The sequence below is a fragment of the Neophocaena asiaeorientalis genome, unplaced genomic scaffold, assembly GCF_003031525.2.
Source record: "Neophocaena asiaeorientalis asiaeorientalis breed wild unplaced genomic scaffold, Neophocaena_asiaeorientalis_V1.1 scaffold671, whole genome shotgun sequence".
NCBI classification, from domain to species: domain Eukaryota; kingdom Metazoa; phylum Chordata; class Mammalia; order Artiodactyla; family Phocoenidae; genus Neophocaena; species Neophocaena asiaeorientalis.
Genome location: NW_020175533.1, coordinates 150,282 through 171,587, shown reverse-complemented (window position 1 = coordinate 171,587; position 21,306 = coordinate 150,282). Strand labels below are relative to the sequence as shown.

The 21,306-nt window shown below is 34.3% G+C and overlaps 1 protein-coding gene across 5 annotated transcripts in view; it reads left to right on the top strand.

The window, feature by feature from the left end:
* The window catches only part of GSK3B (glycogen synthase kinase 3 beta), a 196,830-nt gene that overhangs the window by 146,242 nt on the left and 29,282 nt on the right, over positions 1-21,306 (top strand). For 3 of the 5 annotated variants that reach the window (XM_024769218.1, XM_024769221.1, XM_024769220.1), the window contains exons 8-10: positions 9,213-9,308; positions 18,273-18,311; positions 21,083-21,269. In XM_024769218.1, coding sequence (XP_024624986.1) covers positions 9,213-9,308; positions 18,273-18,311; positions 21,083-21,269 — 322 coding nt within the window. The remainder of the gene's footprint in view (positions 1-9,212; positions 9,309-18,272; positions 18,312-21,082; positions 21,270-21,306) is intronic. The other 2 variants (XM_024769219.1, XM_024769222.1) reach the window with 1 other exon arrangement.

Below are 21,306 nucleotides of genomic sequence, written 5' to 3'. Positions count from 1 at the left end.
ATGGTCTGTTTTTTACTTTTTAAATTAATTTCATAGAGATGTTAACTTACATACAATAAAACGTAGCAACTTTAAGTGTACAGTTTAATGAGTTTTGACAAACATATAACCACTATACTGGTCAAGGTTTAGAACATTTACATCACCCCAAATAATGGGGTGACCAAATGTCCCAGTTTGCCCAGGACTGAGGGATTTGTCAAGATAGTCCCAGGTAAACTGGGACAGTTGATCACCCTGTTTGTATACCTTTGCAGTCTCCCATCTTCTGTTTCAGGTTACCATAGGTCTGCTTTCTGTCACTGATGATTAGTTTTTCCTATTCCAGAATTTCATATGAGTGGAATCATATAGTATATGTATATTTTTATATCTGGCTTCTTTAGCTCAACATCATGTTTTTGAGACTCATCCATCTTTTTATTTGTATTACCTATTTATTCTGTTTTATGCTTAGTTGTATTCTATGCATATACCACAATTTGTTTATCCATTCACTTGTAGATGGGCATTTGACTTGTTTTTTTGTTTTGGCTATTGTGAGTAAAGTTTCTGTGTTTGTTTATAAATATTTCTGCAGACATGTGTTTACATTTCTCTTCAATAAAGAGCTAGGACTGAAATTGCTGGTCATATGATAAGTGTATGTAAACTTTGTAAGAAATCATCAAACTGTTTTCCAAAGCAGTTTCACTATTTTTCACTCCCACCAGCAGTGTATGAGAGTTCCAGCAGTTTACATTCTTACCAACATACAGTATTCATAATAACTTTAAGTTTAGTCTTAAAATTGCTTTTATCATTAGGAAATGTCCCTCTTTGTTTAATTTCCTTGTCCTGAAGTCTACAATTTTCTGATATTAATGTAATAAGCACTCTATCCTTCTTATGATTAGTGTTTGCATGGTATATCTTTTTGCATCCTTTTACTTTTAATATATGTGTCTTTATATTTAAAGTTCATTTCTTACAGACAGTATATACTTAGGTCTTCTTTTTTAAATTGTCTGATAATTTCTGCCTTTAATTGGAGCGTTTAGACCATTTACATTCAATGCAATTATTAATATGCTTGGGTTTAAGTATTCCACCTTGATATTTGTTTTCTTTTTATCGTTCCTTCTCTCTCTCTTCTTCTCTTTTACTGCTACCTTGTGGCTTATAATGAGTGTTTTTTATTTTCCCTATTGACTTTTTAAGCTATATCACCATGTTGCATTTTTTTTAGAGTTTGTTCTAAGATTGAAAATAGGCATCCTACTCTGTCACAGACTACAAATAATAATTTACCACTTTGCATATAAAGTAAGAACCTTACAACAAAGTATTTACATTTTCCCTTCCTGTCCTTCGTGCTCTTGTTGTCAGACATTTTTTACTCCTACAATACTTTATTATTTTGCTTTAAACAGTTTTCTTCTAAAGCAATTTAAAAGCAAAGGGGAAATGTCATACATATAGCCCATATTTACCAGTTTTGGTGGTCTTTATTCCTTTTTATAGAGAGGAATGTCCATTTGGAATCCTTTTCTGTCATCCTGAAGTATTTTCTTTTAGTGAAAATCTGGTGACAAACTCTCTTAGCTTTTGTTTGCCTAATAATGTATTTTGAAGGATATTTTCACTGGATATAGAATTTCTTGGTTTCCAGTTTCTTTTTTTAGAAAGGTCTCTATTTTCTTCTGGCTTGCATTGTTTCTGCTAAGTCAGCTGTCATTCTTATTGTTGGCTGTATAAAATGTGTCCCTTTGTTTTGGGAAAGATTTTCCCTTTATCAGTGGCTTTTATTAGTTGATTGTGACTTGTTGTGTTATTTTCTTTATTTATACTGCCTAGGTTTCACTGAGATTTTCATCAAATTTGGAAAAATGTTGACCACTATTTCTTCAAATAGTTTTTCTACATCTTTCCCCCCATTACCCTACTCAGACTCCAAACATACATACATATGTTTTTCCAGCCATTTTACCTCCATGCTTCAGCTTTGGTAGTTTCTATTTTTTGTTTTTCTTTTGTTTTTTAAAGTTCACTGATTGTCTTCTGTGGTGTTAAACCTCCAGGGAAGTTTTCATTTCATGTGTCATACTTTTCAACTGTACAATCACTGTGTTGTTGTTTTTTTTTAATCCTCCATGTGTCTCCTCATTATAATAGCTGTCTTATAGTCCTTATTTGTCAATTGTGTCATCTCCGTCATTTTTGGATCTGTACCTGTTGACCAGTTTTTTCCCCCCTCTTCTTTTTGGATCATATTTACCTTTTTCTTTAAAGAGTATTTTGTCAGTTAGTTTTCTAGTTATTTACTCTAGAGAGCAATTCTAGTATCAGTTACTTAATAATGACTAGAAGGAGAAGTCCATGATAATTTTTTTTTTAAATAATGCAAGCCTTTGCCTGACATTCCAAATTTATTGAACTACTGATGCCAGGTTATGCAGAATTGTACTATGTTATATAAGGCTTTTAGTTTACATTAGACCACCTTAAAGTAGTTACGGCTCCCTGCTAGGTGTGCACAGTATTTATACCCAAAGCAATTCCATAACAATGGTTTCTGTAACTTAGGCCTTGAGATGAAGAATTCTGAGCAATAGAATTACTTACAATGTGCACGTCCATGGGACTTGCCCATCATTTAACGTTCCAATCTAAATTCCACATGTGTGAAACAATCACTTACATACAAAAGGTACTAAACTTAGATGTTTGGTATTGCAGATCTGCTTAAGCATGAGTAAGCATGGGATTTACAGTGAAAATCTACAGCTAAAGGAGCCTGAAAGTGATTTATCAAGATCGCTCAATTATTAAAAGAATTTTTACAAAACTTTATAAAATAAGTTTGAGATTTGTTACACTTTTTGATCTTGTTTAGCCAAATTGATACCTGTATTTATTCATATTATTCTTCTGTTGCCTAAAATCTATAATCCATAAACATTTCAAGATATTCCTTTTATTAAATTGATATAGTTAGATTTTACCATGATATAGGTAGATTTTATTTAAATCATGTTTTTTTTTAAGTTGTCAAGAAAAGTCCAACTTTTTTGTTTAACTTTTAACTATAGCCTTGTGATCTTATAAAATCTAAATATATTCCACATGACTCCAAAGAATTCAGGTTTTAGTTTATCGTGTAACCAATGGAGTTTAAGAAAGTGATTTTTTAAAATTATTATTACTTTTAAAATAAATTTATTTATTTAATTTTGGCTGTGTTGGGTCTTTGTTGCTGCACGTGGGCTTTCTCTAGTTGCGGCGAGCAGGGGCTACTCTTTGTTGCAATGGGAGTGCTTTTCATCGTGGTGGCTTCTCTTGTTGTGGAGCACGGGCTCTAGGCACACGGACTTCAGTAGTTGTGGCTTGTGGGCTCTAGAGCACAGGCTCAGTAGTTGTGACGCTTGAGCTTCGTTGCTCCACGGCACGTGGGATCTTCCCGGACCAGGGATCCAACCCATGTCCCCTGCATTGGCAGGTGGATTCTTAACCACTGTGCCACAGGGAAGTCCCTTTAAATTATTTTTTAGAAACCTTTTCTTGTTCCTGCCCTTAATATTAGGTAGACCATTTTAGGGAGTCAACTACACGTGCATTGAATCCCATATTTATTATTGGCAGACTGTAACTCTGAGAAGTCTGTTTACCTCAGTGAACCTTAGGTTTCTCTTAAGTGTGAAATGGGGTAATAGAGTATCTGTAAAGTTTAAACGAGAAAAGAAAATTAATATACCTAGCACAGAGCTCTTAATACTGGTTACTCGGTAAACATTTCTTCTTTTTGTTCTCCCACTTCCCTCACTGATGTACCTTTTAAAAGGAGAACTTATGTATGCTGTCTTTACTTGCTCATTTCAGATGATTATAGTCTGCTTGCTCTTCTCACGACTAACCTCACCAAGGTCAGAAAGGAAGTCTTCATGGCCAGCATCAGTGAACACCTTTTGGGCTTTGTTTTACCTGGGGTCATTGTGTCAGATACCCACCTCTCAGTCCTTTAAATGTTCACTTTCCTTGTCCTCCATGGTATCATCGTCTGTAGGACCTGTTCCAATCTCTTAGGCTTCTGTCTCAACCTTTTTAAATTTCCCTTTTTCCATATATTTGTGTCTTTTGAGTCCCCATCTTTAGCACTCTTCTTCTTCAATCTGCGTTGCCTCTTACTCTCACAACCACCTAGCGTTTGTGCATCAGGTACTACCAAAGCTGTTTTTCCATCCTCAAGCTCACCTCTAAATGATATACTTGTATCCACCACTTGGTGGAGAACTCCTCCAGGTTCTTCTTGAATATCTTAAATACTGTTTTCTCCTCCAGCTCTATTCCTTCATGCTTAATAGCATCAAAATTTTTCACAGCTACCAACATTAAAAACTGAAATTGTTTGTCCTCCAACCAAGTCAATAAACAGATTCTTTCATACCATCTCCTAAAATTGGTTTGCCACTGATGAGATTTAAATTTTTTTTTTTAAGATTTGTCTTTCTTATGTTAGTTTGTTTGTTTAATATTTATTTGGCTGCGCCAGGTCTTATTTGCGGCACGCAGGATCTTTAGTTGCGGCATAAGGGATCTAGTTCCCTGACCAGGGATTGAACCCTGCATTGGGAATGTGGAGTCTTAACCACTGGACCACCAGGGAAGTCCCAAGATTTAAATTATGTTCTAGCTCTGCTTCTGATTAGTTCTGACCTCTGAAAAGTTGTTCTTTCTGGGCTTCAGTTTTTCTTATCTCTAAAAATGTTTAGACTAGATTCGAGGTCAGCAACTAGGGCCAGGGACCAAATTAAGTCTGCTGCCTATTTATTTATGGCTGCTTTGTGCTACAGTAGTAGAGCTGACTAGTGACAGAGGCTGTATGGCCCACAAAGCCTAAGTTAATTTACTCTCTGGCCCTTTAAAAAAAGTTTGCTAATCCCTGGACTAGTGGATCTCCCATCTACTTTTCATCTCTGTTAGCCAGCCTGGGGAGAGTGTGCTTTCAAGATTTAAAAGTGAGAAGAAAAAGAATAGAAAAATTATTATAGTAGTTGAATATTTGGCAAGAGAAATTAAACATAGAACAGACTGTGACATTGGAATTTCGCTTTCCCCATCTAATGGCCTTAGTGATTCAAGGTCATGTGGCAGTAACAAAGGAGTAAGGAGATCTATATTGCCACTTTGTGGTAACATGCTAGTTCATTTGCTTAATTGCTTTTAAATAATTGATAGTGAATATGTCAATGATTCCATTTACTAGTTAGTAATTAAGTTTCTTAAAAGTCACAAATATCCACATTTTGAAGGTAAAGAACACAGTTAAACTGACCACTAATCAGAAGTGTAATTAAGAATCTTTTTTATATCATAACTATTCATCAAAGCAGATTATTTCCCGTTGTGATAAAAGATTTTTTTCCACATCCATGCACCTGGTGTATATCGAAGGAGAATTCTAGGTATGTAAAAAATGTTTAGATGAAAATGCCAGAAATATTGAACCTTAGTTAATTATATGTATGCTGACATGTACTAGTGTCTGCAACTGACTTTCAAATGTATCAAAAAATAAGGTGGATCGATATATGGATTGAGGGGTGGAAATGTGATGAAACAAATATAGTAAAATATTAATCATAGAATCGAGGTAGTATAGACGAGGGCATTTTCACTATTTAAGAAAAGGTGCAACTTTCTCATGTTTGAAATTTTTCATGTATAAAATTTTGGATAAATGTTTAGATCTAAGTGGCTGTGAGACACTAATCCCTGGACTAGTGGATTTAGGGAGAATATGAGAGTGACTATACATATGCACACATATAGTATATCTTCTTGCTTTCACATAAAATAAATTATTAAAATTTGTATGTTAAGCAAACCTTTTGTACATGTCATAAGTTTCTTAGCTGTTTTAGTGTATATTTCACAGATTTTCTTCCCCTGGGAATATTCATAGGCTATAATAAAAACATAAGAATTGAAACTTCAAAGAGCATCCTGCCTTTTAATTATACAGTGTGTAAATATGGGACAGTCAGCCAAATGGCTGATAAGTTCATATGATCTGTGTTCATACAGTAAAAAAATGTATTTACTAGTGGGTAGCATACAACACTCATTTCTTTTGGCATTCTTACCAGCTTGTAGGGAGTTAGGAACCATGCCTTGTGTTAACAAAGTATTGAATAAATACAGGGAGACTGCGCAAAAAATACCCACTGATTTGAGAGTGGGCATTTCTTAAGTGTCATTTTGTTTATTGTGAAACGTATCATAATGCAAAAATATATTAAGTTTAAAGCATAATAATGAAGTGGATATCCATGTAAGTACCACTCATATTAAGAATTAGAATTAGAAGAACTACTTAATGCCCATCCCACTCACAGTCCCTCCTCCTACATCCTTTCTAGTAAGCTAAATAATCTATACTTGATTTTTCTAATGAATAGTCCCATGCTTTTGATTTAGTTTTACTATGTAAACTAAAATATAGTTTAGTGTTACCTGTTTTAAACTTTATATAAGGCAGTTATACTATATGTATTCATTATTGAGTGAAAACTCACCACTGCATGAGATTCATCCATGAGGTATGTGTAGCTCTAGTTCATTTATTTTCATTGCTAGTTATTATATCATTGTATGACTATACCACAATTTAATTTATTTATTCTACTTTTGGATTTTTGTTTTTGCCTGCAATATTATATTATTGCAGATTACATATATATATATTACAGACTACATATATATATATTACAGACTATATATATATGTGTATATATACATATAAAGAGATTCTCTAGTTAGAGTATATGCCTTAAAATGGAATTAGTGGGTTGTAAAATCATTAAAGGTATGCATTTCATTTTTAAAATTATTTATTTATTTGCCTGCATTGGGTCTTAGTTGTGGCACACGGGATCTTCGTTGTGGCATGTGGGATCTTTTGTTGTGGCACGTGGGCTTCTCTCTAGTTGTGGCACTTGGGCTCCAGAGTGCGTGAGCTCTGCAGTAGTTTGTGGCACGTGGGCTTAGTTGCCCCGCGGCATGTGGGATCCTAGTTCCCTGACCAGGGATCGAACCTGCATCCCCTGCATTGGGAGGTGGATTCTTTACCACTGGACCACCAGGGAAGTCCCTGAAAGTATGCATTTTAAATGCTCACGTTTTTTCAAGTCATTGCTGTTGTTTTTCTTTAGAACTTAAAAAAATCCAGTGGAGTTGCATTTAGGAGGTAGAATTATCGATAAGTTCATTCTCCCTTCTTTTTCACTCTTTTCCCTTTTTCCCAGTACATGTTATACATGTACACCCTTCATCGAGGGTCTAATTTAGAATATAAGTGCTTGCTTTATTATTTAAAAATAAAAACTTTTATTTTTCATATTTTAAGTATGGATAGCTCCTGACTTTTAAATATCTGCTAGTTACAACTACAAAGATCAGAGATTTCCCTTCTCAATACACCTTGCTTCTCTCTGTAAAGCTGGAATTCTACTACAAGAAGGAAAGGAAGTTTATAAATATTTATCACCTCTAAAAATTTCCTAGTACCTCTTTGTAATATTTGCCTCCAGCTCCTCATAACCATGGATCTTCTTTCTGTCACTGTAGGCAGAAAATGTTCTAGAATTCCATATGAATTAAATTATACGGTACAGTAGGTACTTTTTTCTTCTGCTTTTGCTCAGTATAATTATTCATCCATGTTTTTATTATTATTACTGAGTAGTATTGCATTGTATTAATATACCACTATTTGTTCATTCACCGTGTTGTGGACATTTGAGTTATTTCCACTTTCTGGCAGTGGCAAGAAAGATGCTATGCACATTAGTGTACAAGTCTTTGTATGGACATATGCTTTTAATTATCTTGGGTAACTACCTAGGAGAGGGAATGATGAGTATAACTTTTTTACAATTCCACCAGCACTGGATGAGAGTTTCACTTGCTCTACATTCTCAACAAGACTTTGTATACATAGTCCTTTTAATTTTAGCCGCCTTAGTAGGTAGTATCTTGTAGTTTTAGTTAGCATTTCCCTAATGATCAGTGATATTGAGCGTCATTTAATGTGCTTATTTGCCATCTCTGTGTCTTCTGTGAAGTATCTGGTCATATCTTTTGCCCATTTTTATTGTGTTGTCTTTCTGTTTTTGAATTATAAGAGTCCTTGTATATTCGAGATACAAGTCCTTTGAATATGTTTTGCAAATGTTTTCTCTCAGTCTGTCTTACCTTTTGTTTTCTTAAGAGTGTCTTTTGAAGAATAAAACTTAAAATTTTGATTAAGTTGTGCAAGTTTTAATGAAGTCTACAGAAGTAGAAACAACAAAAAAAACCCTGAAATTCTTACTTTGCCGTGATTATTCGCCACAAATCAAGTACTTATCATTACATTCTACTCCTTCTGCACAACTATCCTTGAATTGTAAATGGCTTAACATTTTATTTTAACAAACTTGTTTTATATCAGGCCCTAGAGTTATAGAGATGGGCAATAAATGTCATCTTACTTCAAAGTACTCATTTTAGTATTTAGTGTTTCTTCCCCATCATCTACTTTGTGCACTCAGGTCCATATACTTTCCTTTGTCTGGTGCCTAATACAGCTCTGGAGGCAATGAAGTACTTGATATATTTTCATCTTGTATTATAGTTATACTTTTTCCCACACACAAATAAGTAAGTTTATCATAGCAGGAAATCTCTTGTTCTTTGTATCCTTCATATACCATAGTGTAGTTCCTAGTACACAGAGACACTCACTTAATATTCAGTGATTGAATGGAATTATTGATGACCATGTTTGACTAAGATCCTCCTAAATATCAACAGTTTATTAATAATAAAACCTTTGGCTAACTTTACTAAATGAATAAAAGATACTCTCATTTCAGATGCCATCATTGCAATAGATTGTTTTTCTAGACAGAACGAGGATGCCTGATTTTTACTTGAATATTTTTGAGTGATCTTTCTTTTACAAGCCTGATTTAACATTACTATTATCATAAATGTCTGTATACGGTAGTATAGCATGGGTTCTGTAGTCAGTTAGAAATTAAAGTCTTTTTATAAAGTCTGCTCTATTTAATGAGCTGTGTATTTTATAACTTTGGAATTCCTTTTTCCAGTAAAACCAGTACATTAAGACATAAAGACTATATTTGTAAGTACATAGAAAAATACGGCAATAACTTGCTTTCTTTATCTAGGTCCTGGGGACACCAACAAGGGAGCAAATTAGAGAAATGAACCCAAACTACACAGAATTCAAATTCCCTCAAATTAAGGCACATCCTTGGACTAAGGTGAGTCAAAAGAGTTTTTTAAAAAGCACATTAACCAGTAGTTAACTAGAAGTTGGATTTCTCTTTGTTCTTAAAGTAAACTATTTCGAGACTAGATGGCTGCCAGAGTACAAAGTACAATAGCACTTCTGCACGTAAAGATAATTAGATGGCTGTACTTCAGTGTTTCATTGACCATATAGTTTCATCCCCACTGACTTCCTATAGAAAGTTTTCGGCCTGGGTTTTTATTTGTAGGATCAGGACAGTACATATACATAGCATTCAAATAAAGAATTTCATTAGGAGCAGGATCTTATATATAAATTTTGACTACTTAAAATTCAGAAGTAATTTCTTTACATAGTTAGAAGTGTTTATTATTAGTTCAGTATCATATAACATATGAAAATATACATTTTATATATATATTTTTTAACTGTTAATATATAGACCATATTATAGATGATATTTTGTGTTCTTTTGTTTACTTTCCTATTGGTGTTTTGGGAGCAGGAATAAAATGAAGATTTGATCATACTAGTAGTATACATTGAAAGCAATTAATATGTCAACAGCGTGTCACTAGCCGTTGGAAAAGCCTAACCGCAACATTTAGACGGAGCCAATTCTAAGAGCCATAAGTACTGATTTATGAGAAGACTTATAGAAGACTATATTTTTGCTTTGATACTTAATTGAATAATATAGAGAGATTTTATTATGAAGTTGTTTTCATGTCAGTTTGATTTGTGAGATTGTATGCAGAGGGAAAAGAAAAAAATCTCAATAGAGTTTATAGCTAGAGTGAATCTCTCATTTTATAGATTCTGAAACTCTGGCTAAACATGTCAAATGACTTATCCAAGATTTCATAGGTGGCTGTGACAAAGCCAGGATTAAGCTTCTTCTCGTGTGTGTGTGTGTGTGTGTGTGTGTGTGTGTGTGTGTGTGTGTGTGTTTAATGCCTGGTCTTTTAAACTTCTAGTTATGTGCTATGCATGCATCGCCCTTCCCAATTTACTTACATTTCATTATATATTTTGTGGGTTGGAAGTTTTCAGCTTTTTAATATGTATTTCAAGCAGAGACTTTGTATATTTAAAAATGTATATATATAACATGTTTTGATCATTGACAAGTTCATTTAATTGGTTATAGATCTTTTATAATAAGAGGTGAAGTAATTTAGGGCTAGGTAAAATAATTTACATTTTTAGATTAAAAGTAGGTCTCTTTCTATAAGTTGTATTATGATTCAAGTTACTTTCCTTCGAGTTAATCACTATCTTCACTTCCCTTCACTTCTCTTCACCTCTCTTCACTTCAGAAAATCCTCTTATTACTTATTATTTAGAATCAAAGACCTCAGTAATATTTTAGTGCCAGAGCTATAGGTTGTAGCTTTCACTGACTAAGATGTTGCCCTCTCCCCCACCCTCTTTTTAAGTTTACAATAAACACTAAATATTCTGAGGTAAATCATTCTTTGGTCTTTGTACTTCAAGTTTATTTTGAATCTGGGTCAGAAGATATTTAGGGTCTCTCACTCATTCTAAACTCAGAGAATCCTAAGTGGCCTGTTTGGATTTAGAAGCTGAGTTACAGTTTGAATCCAGCAAAGTTACTCCAAGTTAAAGTGTTTGTAACAAGTGATTTCAACCACGTTAAAGAGAAACAAAAAGCAAAGAGAATTCTGTGTATTGAATTAATACAGGGAAATATTCCAAAATGCTAATAGTAGTTAGGGTAAGAAGAGTGTAGGTGATTTTCTTTTCTTTGTTCTGCATTTCTGTATTTCCATATTTTATTTAATAAGCATGTTATTTTTAGGAAGAAAGAAAAGTAAAATTCTTTTTGGTTGAATCTAATCTAAGCATTCATCACATGTATAGAGTTTCTGACCAATATAATGCTGAAACAAGGTCATGAGATCTTATTTAGTAGTCCTTGTCCTCAATTTTTTTTTTTTTAAATCAAGACTGACACCAGTATTAGTATGTGTCATATTCTCCATTTTTTTCCCCTGGATTATATCTCTTCAAGTATTAGCTGGGATGGTATGTGGGGAATGATTTATTATAATTACCGTGCAGGCAATTGAAGATTTGTGGTGAATTTGCATGCTTTACCTTTTGCCTTTTGGATTCTTTTGCCTTTGTGGATTCCTGATGTTTCTGTATCTTATACTAATGCTTTTCAAACTTGAATAATCTATACAAAGCCCTTTACTTGTTTGTTTTATTTAGGCTTCCGTTCCTGTACCATGTGTAGAATAATAACTCAATTCTCCCACCTATTTTGTCTCTTCAAACTCTTGTGAACTCTTCATTCATATATGTAACATAATTGGGTTCTCACTTGGTACAAATGCATTTATTATGTAATAGTACACTTACGTTAATTTCTTAATAGTGCACACCATTAGGTTGCTGTTATTGTGGGTGTAAACACAAAACCAAATTCAGACATAGAAATTCCATGGCACTACTCTGTCATCCAGGTGATCCAGAATATATTGATTTTTAAAAGTAGATTATTATTGGGGCTTCCCTGGTGGCGCAGTGGTTGAGAGTCCGCCTGCTGATGCAGGGGACACGGGTTCGTGCCCCGGTCTGGGAAGATCCCACATGCCGTGGAGCAGCTGGGCCTGTGAGCCATGGCCGCTGAGCCTGTGCGTCCGGAGCCTGTGCACCGCAACGGGAGAGGCCACAGCAGTGAGAGGCCTGCGTACCGCAAAAAAAAAAAAAAGTAGATTATTATCAACATAATAATACAAAATTTTAAATTTCTAGAGGTAACTCAGTCCCCTCTCCCCTGCCTTGTGATAGTGAACACCAACTTGAGAAATGATCTCTTATGCTAGGCAGCCAATGGAGTTATTTTTTTAAAACATACAAAATGTTCTCTAAAGAGAAGAGCTTTTTGCCTTTGGAGGGCAGGTAAACGGGAGTCTGGAAACAAAACCTGCTTTGCCTTTATTGAGGTCTTCTGTTAAAACCCACTTTAGCCCCATTTCCTGAAGCTGTGAGCATGTAAACCCTCCTTTCCTATGCGGCAGTGTAGTACAACTATATCCCCAGATCTGGGAGCTCTTGTTCTCAAAAAATGTAGGCAGATAAAAAGATCAAGGGAGAAAATGTCTACCGTGGAAACATGGAGGTGAGGGTATTAAGATGTGTAAGAAAGATAGCAAACAGAAGAACAAAACAATGAAATAATCCTAGTGTGATATATAGCAGGAATCTTGAGAATTTAGAAATCCAATAAGATGGCCTTGACTATTACTTAATAGCCATAACAACCTAATTCATTGGATAAGCATTTGAGGCTTAAGTTGGAAAGGCAATATGTTCTAATGTTTTGAAACAGGGACCAATATTGAGAGTGAGGATGGGGAGGATAAATACCTCCCCACTGGTGTATGGTGTACACTTAAAAGAATAAAAGCCAGATGGGAAGCAAAAGGAAGTGATAATAAAAGTAAATTGAAAAAAAAAGGAAAAAAAAATAAATTGAGAATTAAACAGAGATGGAGATTGGTTGGAAGAAGAGAAGAAGCTGAAATATTCTGCATTTGGTACATGGAGATTTGGTCAAATGACAGTTCTTTTAGGTATGAAGTAATGATCTAGTTTAAGCACTTCTCCCATTCTTTGTGCTTAAAATTTTTTTTGTTTTTGTCTTTTTTGTTTTGTTTTGGTAAGATAGCAATTAGCTGTTGTGTCCTTTTGAAAACAAAGTATGCATATAAAGGATTATTTCATTTTAGTTCAGAGTAAATGTAAAGATTGTACCTCCAGTGTAGTTCTGTGATTTGTCCTATCTCCACTGCCCTGACTTTAGTTTAGCCCATCATCGTATCATAGAATTGTTAAAACTACATCCTAAGTTCCCTCCTTCATATCTTTCACATCCTCATTGCTGTCAAAGTCAGCTTTCTTAAAAGCACATGTGATACTGTCACTCCTATTTAAAATTTTTCTGATTCCTCATTGCCTTTAGGAAAATTTGACATACTATACACATAAAGACAAGAGTGATCATGTGTCCCAATTTATGCTTGTCCAGTGAAATTATTAATGCCACGTTCCTTCACACTCTTCACTGTCCTAGTTTGGGTGACAGATTATCCAGTCACTCTGCTCCTAATCATTTCTGCTTTTTCTTTCCAGAAAAACAAGAGATTTAGTTCTTTGTCCTGCTCTTAACCTTTTCTGAGGCATCTAGTCCATTAAACCCAGTCTTTCCCAAGTGCTCCAACTCCTTCACCCTTAAATGCATACAGTTAAGAAATGAATTTAAAATCTTAGTGTTTAGTTAGGGTAGATTAAGGGTTTCTAATAAGGTTACATTGTAATAGTTATATAAATTTCTTCCCAATTTTGAGTAACGTTTTGTTTAAAGTTAAAACAAGTATTCCCCTTTATCCCAGTAATAAGTAATCCTGTGAGGTCAGTTAGATAACACAGATGTCTATATTCTTTCAGAGTAATGAAATTCATAAATGATGTATCTGGTTAGTAGAAGGAAGTAGATTAGAATCCCAAGGGCCTTGGTCTCTTTCTGTTGACCTATTGCTGTTTAATATGTTAGCTACATATGACAGTGTTGTCCTCACTTTGAAGGGATCATGCAGTCATGCTGAATTTTTTTGGTCTAATCAAACTGTTCTCCTAATGGTTCCCCAGAGAAGTCACATTCGTTTCTACCGCTTCCTAGTGGACACTTAGAACATTCTTTTTTTCTCTGCTTACCAAGTCTTGACCTTCTGTTAAGACCTCAAATCTCACTTCTCCCGTGAAACGTTTTCTAATTATCCAAATTCTACATGATTATTCCCACCACATAACTCCTGTAGTACCTATCAATTCATACCATGTGTATTATAGCAGTTTCTAATTTCTCTTTTGTAATGGTAGTAATAAAATGAATATCTATTCCCTCAAAATGTTTGTTGCTGAGTTTTTGGCATACATGAGTATGTATGCCAAAACTTAATATTAAGTATTAAGTTTACTTAATACTTGATTGTCTTTAGGGTATGTGAGGACCTTGGATCATTGGTTAAGTATCCTAGAAAGCCTTATCTACAAAAATCAATCCTTACATACTTGATTTCTTAGAACACAGTCCACATGCTGTGAAATGAATGAATACTAGTGTTTCCAGCTAGCTAATAGAGTAAGCAGAAAATTGAGGTCATTTCAGCCATCAAGGACTCATACCAGATGAACTGCTTATTATATGTATTATTCTCTATGCTTAAAGCTAAACCAAAAAGCCCCACTATAATATTTTTTAAAAGACTTTTCTTCATAATGTTGGTTTTTATTCCCTGAACCTTTGAATACAAGATTTTTCACTTGGTAAACTTACCTGTTCTAACTACAGTTTTACATGTTACCAAAAATGTCTTCAGAGGGTCTTAGTGCAAAACAAAAATTGCTGTCAAACTTTTTTTTTTTGCAAGTCCACTCTACCTTTTCTGGTCTGTCTGCCTTGTTTTGCTCACATGTATTTCAGAAAGCATAAAACTGTGTTGGGGATTTCTATTGGTTCCTAAGTCTGCCACTTGTCTGTTTTGTTCTATTGCTTAGGTAATCAATTTGTATATTATTACTCAACCCCATCTGCATGCTGACCTCAACTAGTACATTATCAATTATCTCATAAATATACTACGTTCTCTACTGAATTTTCTACCTACATCACCCATTTTCGTATGTGAATAGACCTCCTCACTTTTCTGTTTATACTGGCTTTACCCCTATTTCTTTGGAAACTTGCGCATTAAAATCCAGCTACTAGTGTGGCTAGTCCGTATGTGGGAAGAATAATATAAAAAAGAAAGAATGCTAAGACATAAGTTTCAAGATCACTTGTGGGGAGCAGAGGATAGGGTTGAGGGTGGATTGAAAAAGAAGGCAAAAATCTGTTTTTGACTTAATCATTTGTTCTTTAAAACACTTATCTCCTATGTAATCAGTGCTGTGCTGGCTACCATAAAGGATGCAAAAGAACTAAAATATATAGTCCTCCTCTTTGAAAAACTTAGAGATGATATAACTGACTCAGCTGAAGCAAGTATTGAATAATATATAACCATATACTTGATTATGTACTATTAGTATTCAAAGTTGTTTCACATACTATAGGTATTATAGGGAAGAGTTCCAGCATGGGTGGTGGAGGGGAAAAGGAAGCCTCCTTTAAGGGTGATAGAAGGGCTAAGGGGAATGAGGGTGGGTACTTTTGAAGGAGGATTTAGATTTGCTTAGGTGTCACTAAAGTTAGGAATTGCTGTAGTTTAGGGGTATATCCCTTAAGATAAGGAGGTGTGGATGAAAAGAAAATATTATATTCTTAGGAAGATCAAGCTGACTATAGTAACCATTTTATGAACAATGAAAGATTAAATTGGATAAGTGGACATTTGGTAATTCACACTTCTATAGTATAGTACTATTTTATCAGTAAATGAGATCAGAGGGAGAAATTTCATTTCATAGTTAAATGCTGATATCAATACACATATGATGTTCCTTATGTGTATTAGAGCTCAGGAAAGCTCCATAAGCCTTTTAATTAGTGCAGCTGAAATGTATTGAATGCTGGCTCTGCTGTGGCTAAGGAAAGGATGTTTTTGTTTCTTATGAATTATGTACTGCACATGAGCACTTCAGTAGACTTAAGTTCTTTTCTTAATTAACTTGATTAATTAGCATAATTAACTAGTCAACAAATCCATGGCATTGTGTCACTTTTAGTCCTGTATTTAAGGCTTACAAATTGCAAATAATTTTATATATTAGGGTTGCTCTTCAGGAATGTTCATGGTGTATTATCAGTTTTTAGCATTGGATGCTTGTGTATTTTGTGTATGACCAGAGAACAGTGTCGTCTGTATTGTACATTTATCACAATGAAAACTTGGGAGGAGTAGCTGTTCGAAACAGGCACAGTACTTGTTTTGCATTCTACTTAGATTAATTAACATTGCTCATAGGCATTCTTACATTGCTCTGGTTGGCTGTTTAATACAGTGGAATTGTTGAAAGCTGATGCTGTGAGAATCAACCATAGGCCTTGATGTGGTATATATGACCATTTATAAATGATAATTTTAAGGGGCTTATGATTCAGTCATAACAGTTAGCTCCAGGTTGAAATTTGATGTTTGATGGCAAAAGTCTATTCTAGGACATGTAAAGGAGAAAATTACCTCCGTCCTTTCTGAGTTATCCAAATACAAATTTATTTTGAATAATTCTTCTGTTAAGGACTCATTTGCATTTGTTCAGTACCACAGATAATTTATTTTGGAAAAAAATGAATTTTTTTCTCTCAGTTTCTTCTATAGACTAGTATTTGTGATGAGAGTTTGTTTCAATTTAAGAAAATGAGTTGCTGCACAGGTGAGGTAGTATTTGAATCACTTAAAAGTTCGTGTCAGTGTTTTGGTTCTTTTCAGTTTTTCCTTTCTCTTTTGTTTTCTTTCCTTCTTTTGTTTATTTATTTTTTGCTTTGTTCTGTTTTGTTTTATTTATTTATTTTTGGTTTTAGTTTTTACAGGGGGTGTTTTGGGCTCTTCATGGCCTTGCTGACATTCTTGGCTGGCCATATTTAGTCTGCGCACTAATTATTAGTTGGCCCAGTTGAGTCTTACTTTGTGCTCTCAGTTTTTTTAGTCTGGTTTTCTACTTTTGTCCACCTGGTTGTGTTTTAAGTTCATGAGAGATTTTTATCCTGATGGGCCGGATTTTAATCCGTGTACTAAATTTTAGTCTGCAGACTAAAAATAATCCGCGGATTATTTATTTTTGCAAAATATTTAATTCCCCCACTGGAAACTATCCTAAAAGAATGTTAAATTCTCTTAGAATAGCCAAGGGAATTCACAGCTACTGGTGAGGTCTGCCATTTTTTGTTCTCAATACCTAGACATAATAGACCCTACTACCTCCCTTTTGCATAATTGGCTCCGTTGTGCCTAGGTGTTGGTGTACATTACTATGCATGTCACCTATAACTGTGACTGTCCCTTAGTTGTATTGTTCATTGTATATATTTTTGTTTAGCTTTTGGTGGGTGAATTGGGCATATTTGCAGATGGAACTGTGTTGAATTTGTAGTGCTCAAAGATATAGAATTTTTTTCAGTGAGTTTTTCCAAAAAGAAAGAATGTTCATTATTTTTCCTAAGTAATGGGTGCAAGGGTATCAGGGGGCAAAGCCCACAATAGAAAAAGTAAGTTTATACCCGCACTCCTGAGGTGATATGTCAATTTCCTGAAGAGTCCTCTAAGATAATGAGAATGTCAGTAAACATCTCTTAGCAGGGAAGTCAATCCAAAATGGAGAATAATCCGCGGTGGCCTGATCCTTCTTAGCTCACACAAATTGAAAATATCTGGCTTGAAATCTATAGTAATATAAATTAAATATATTTATTACTTTTCTCTCATCACTAATAATTTAGCAAAAAATGTTTATACTGTGTACTGAAATTCATTAATAGAGAAAATTAGCAAATTGGGAACTTGTATCTTTAAAAGCAGTCTGATATGCCCCCTCCCAAGCCATGTCAATGGACAATGAATCCAGGTCGTAGAAGACCAAACACTTTACTTTGGGAACTTTACTTCTAGATTTCATTTTGATTTTAACTTTTTTTGGTTTTGTATTTTTTTAATAAACGCACTGGCATCGGAACATAATTAACTAAAATTAAAATGTTTCTTTACTGTGCCTCACCATTGCGCAATCAATTTTTTTTTGCATACACTGTGGTGAAATAATTTTTAAAACTTGGACTTGCTACTGTGGAGACTGATGTTTAAAGTTTATAACTGTATAAACATTTTCTATGTCCCCCCCACACCATGGATTTCTTATAACATTGGATATATTTTTCCTTGCTGGACTATTCTCTTTTGGATTGACTTCCCCTGTTTGGATTATTTCACTGCATTCTCATCTTTAGGATTCGTCAGGAACAGGACATTTCACCTCAGGAGTTCGGGTATGTACTTAATTTTTTTTTCCCAAAATTTCAGGGCAGGTCTATAAAACTAGGGGGAAAACTTTTTTTGAAAGGCTAAATAGTTATTCATTCTTGAAATGTAATAGTAAAAACAATGTAGGTAGCTGTGATTTCTGTTTTTACTCACTGTATGATATAGGTTTTGCTTATAGTATATTTAGATTGTCAGTTTCCTGAGTGATTTATTGACATCTAAGCTGAAGTTTAGGAGTTGAGGGGTTTAAAAATTATTATTTTTACAAGAATAAATATTGACAAAGATCCACAGAACCAAAGATTCCGAGTGTTAGGCAATTTAAATGAGTAAGGAATGAAAAGCAGCAGAAACTAAAAGCCAAGGACTTTCATGGCAGTCCAGGGGTTAAGACTTTATTTCCACTGAAGTGAGGATGGGTTCGATCCCTGGTTGGGGAAGTTCTGCATGCTGCGCATTGCGGCCAAAAAAAAAAAAAAGAAGCCAAATCTCAATAGTTACTGGTTTCCTTTTCTTTAGACACAGACATAATTCAGAAGAGCTATTTCTAGTTTGGCCTGTAATTTTTGAAAGTTGCATGCTACCACACCCAGTCTTATGGTCAGAAATCTGGACTTTGGGTACACTGGGTTTTGACCCCACATAATTTTCCGCTTAACCTTTATCCATAGATTACTGAACCAAGACTTTTCTCATCAAGAATCTCTCAAGGCGTTTAAATTAATAATGGATACATTTTTAAAAGGCGGGTTAAGTCTTAATTTTAGGCTCTTGGAATGAATTATTTTCTTTATTGTTTTTAACTCTTTGATACTGTGAGTTAGGCAAGAATAAGCTAATATGTGTCTTAGTACCAACATGGATGGTCACTTGTAGCCAGTAAGAAACCAGAAAGATGTGGATGACTTTTTTTTTTAATAATCAGAAATAAGCTTACAATACTGATTTATTAATAGCAATAACACAAATTTTTTTTTCATTTAAACTACACTCACTGTGTAGCTACCCTGCATTTGAATGTTAGAAGATATTTATTTCTGCTTTTGGTGGTGGTACTTTTAATTCTACTTATGTGTTACCATATTGGTGCAGAGACATTTTTATTAGACTAGCTAGCAAAATAAGTCCATATGCTGTCAAATGCAAATTGCCCTCAGGGCAATGTCAGTAGTGCTTAATATTTTTATGAAAAATTTTCTAAATATTTCCACTGATTATTTTCTTTCACACTTTGATTATGGTTCTGGCTGGGGAGCAAGAAAGGGGAAAATGACTAAGAACAGTGTAAGATCTAAACATTTCAAATAATACAGTAACTCCTTGACTGAGGCAAGTCAGATTACTCAAAAGAATAAAGATAAAGCAGTTTTTAACCTTAGAGAGAGGGTTTTCTAACAAGCCAAATAAATTAACTAAGGCCTTTAATATTCGGAAATAAATTTCTAATATCCTACCCAAGCCAATCTCTCAATTTCCATGGAAAATATCTTTATTAATAATAAACTTTGTGTAAAAACAAAAGGAATAAAAAAAGATTTTCATAGTAGAGTACTCTTATAAATAGTCTCTTATAACCTAAGGAGTCTGTAGTAGTAACCAGTTCTGCTTTCAGCCTAGGTGAATAGACAAATGTTACATGAGCCTTTCTCGTTAGGAAAACTTAAGCCTCCCAGGCTCCTCTGTGCCTTGTCACAATCTACATGTTCTTTCCTCACTTTTAGGTCTATTTCCCTCCATTTTTACACATCTCTTTCTCTTTATGTGTCTGTCTACCTCCACCACTGCCACTACTACACCTTCTATTTGATTCTGTGTTCTTCCTGTCAAGGGGTATATGTTTCATTTTTCTTTAGTTTCAAAGGCTTTCTGTTCGTTTATTTGTTTTTCCCCTTCTGCTTTTATTCTTTAACTGTCCATAATTTAGAACACAGTATATTTTTCATAGTTTCATGTATTTATTAGGAGTTTTAAGACATAGATGAGTAGAAAGCTTTCTATTCCTTTAAGCAAATTTATTTATTTGCATTTTGCTTCAGTATAGCTTTCAGTTTACTTTTTCTGTGAATTAATAGCTCTTAATGAAAAATACATTTCTCTATTCCTGATTAAAACCCTAGAATATTTATTCAAATGCGGGTAAACTGGCCGTGTTCACGACAACAGCTACCTGAGAAAACAGTTTTGGACATTTTGCGAAGTTCTGGATATTCAAGAATTTCTTCAAATAATAATAGTCTCTGCTTATTGAAGAATTAATACCAAATCATTAATATTTATAGACTAAGAGTAAAACAGCTTTTCTTTTTTAAAAGATATTAATTGCCAAAATTTGAACAGTGCTGTCCATTATCCATAATCGTTCTGCTAAAAAAATCACACAAAAGAGGCAACGTTTTGTCTATTACCACAGCAGTCAAAACTTTAAAATTAATTTTGTATTCTCCTAGTTGTGCTTGCCTCCAGAACCCAGGCTTTCTTTTGTGCCTGTCACATTTTGTGTGCATGTTTGATTGTACTGCTTTATGATTAGCATATATAGATTTTTTTCCATTTCCCCTAGTTTTTTCTCTGAGCTTTTCTCATATAGTCTTTAATTAGCAGTTCACATCACTGTGGTAAATCATGTGCAGTTAACTCCTTTCATTCTAGAAGGTTCCTTTCACAAATGCAACCATGTTTTTGTACATGGTGGGAATTAACTCAGTACTCAGAGGATAATTTGCTAAGATTCTTGCAAGGAAACATTAATTGTACCTTCTCTTTTTTTATACTGTAGGTCTTCCGACCTCGAACTCCACCAGAGGCGATTGCACTATGTAGCCGTCTGCTGGAATATACCCCAACTGCCCGATTGACACCACTGGAAGCTTGTGCACATTCATTTTTTGATGAATTACGGGACCCAAATGTCAAACTACCAAATGGGCGAGACACACCTGCACTCTTCAACTTCACCACTCAAGGTAACTCCTAACACTTAATTCTTTTTTTTTTTTTTTT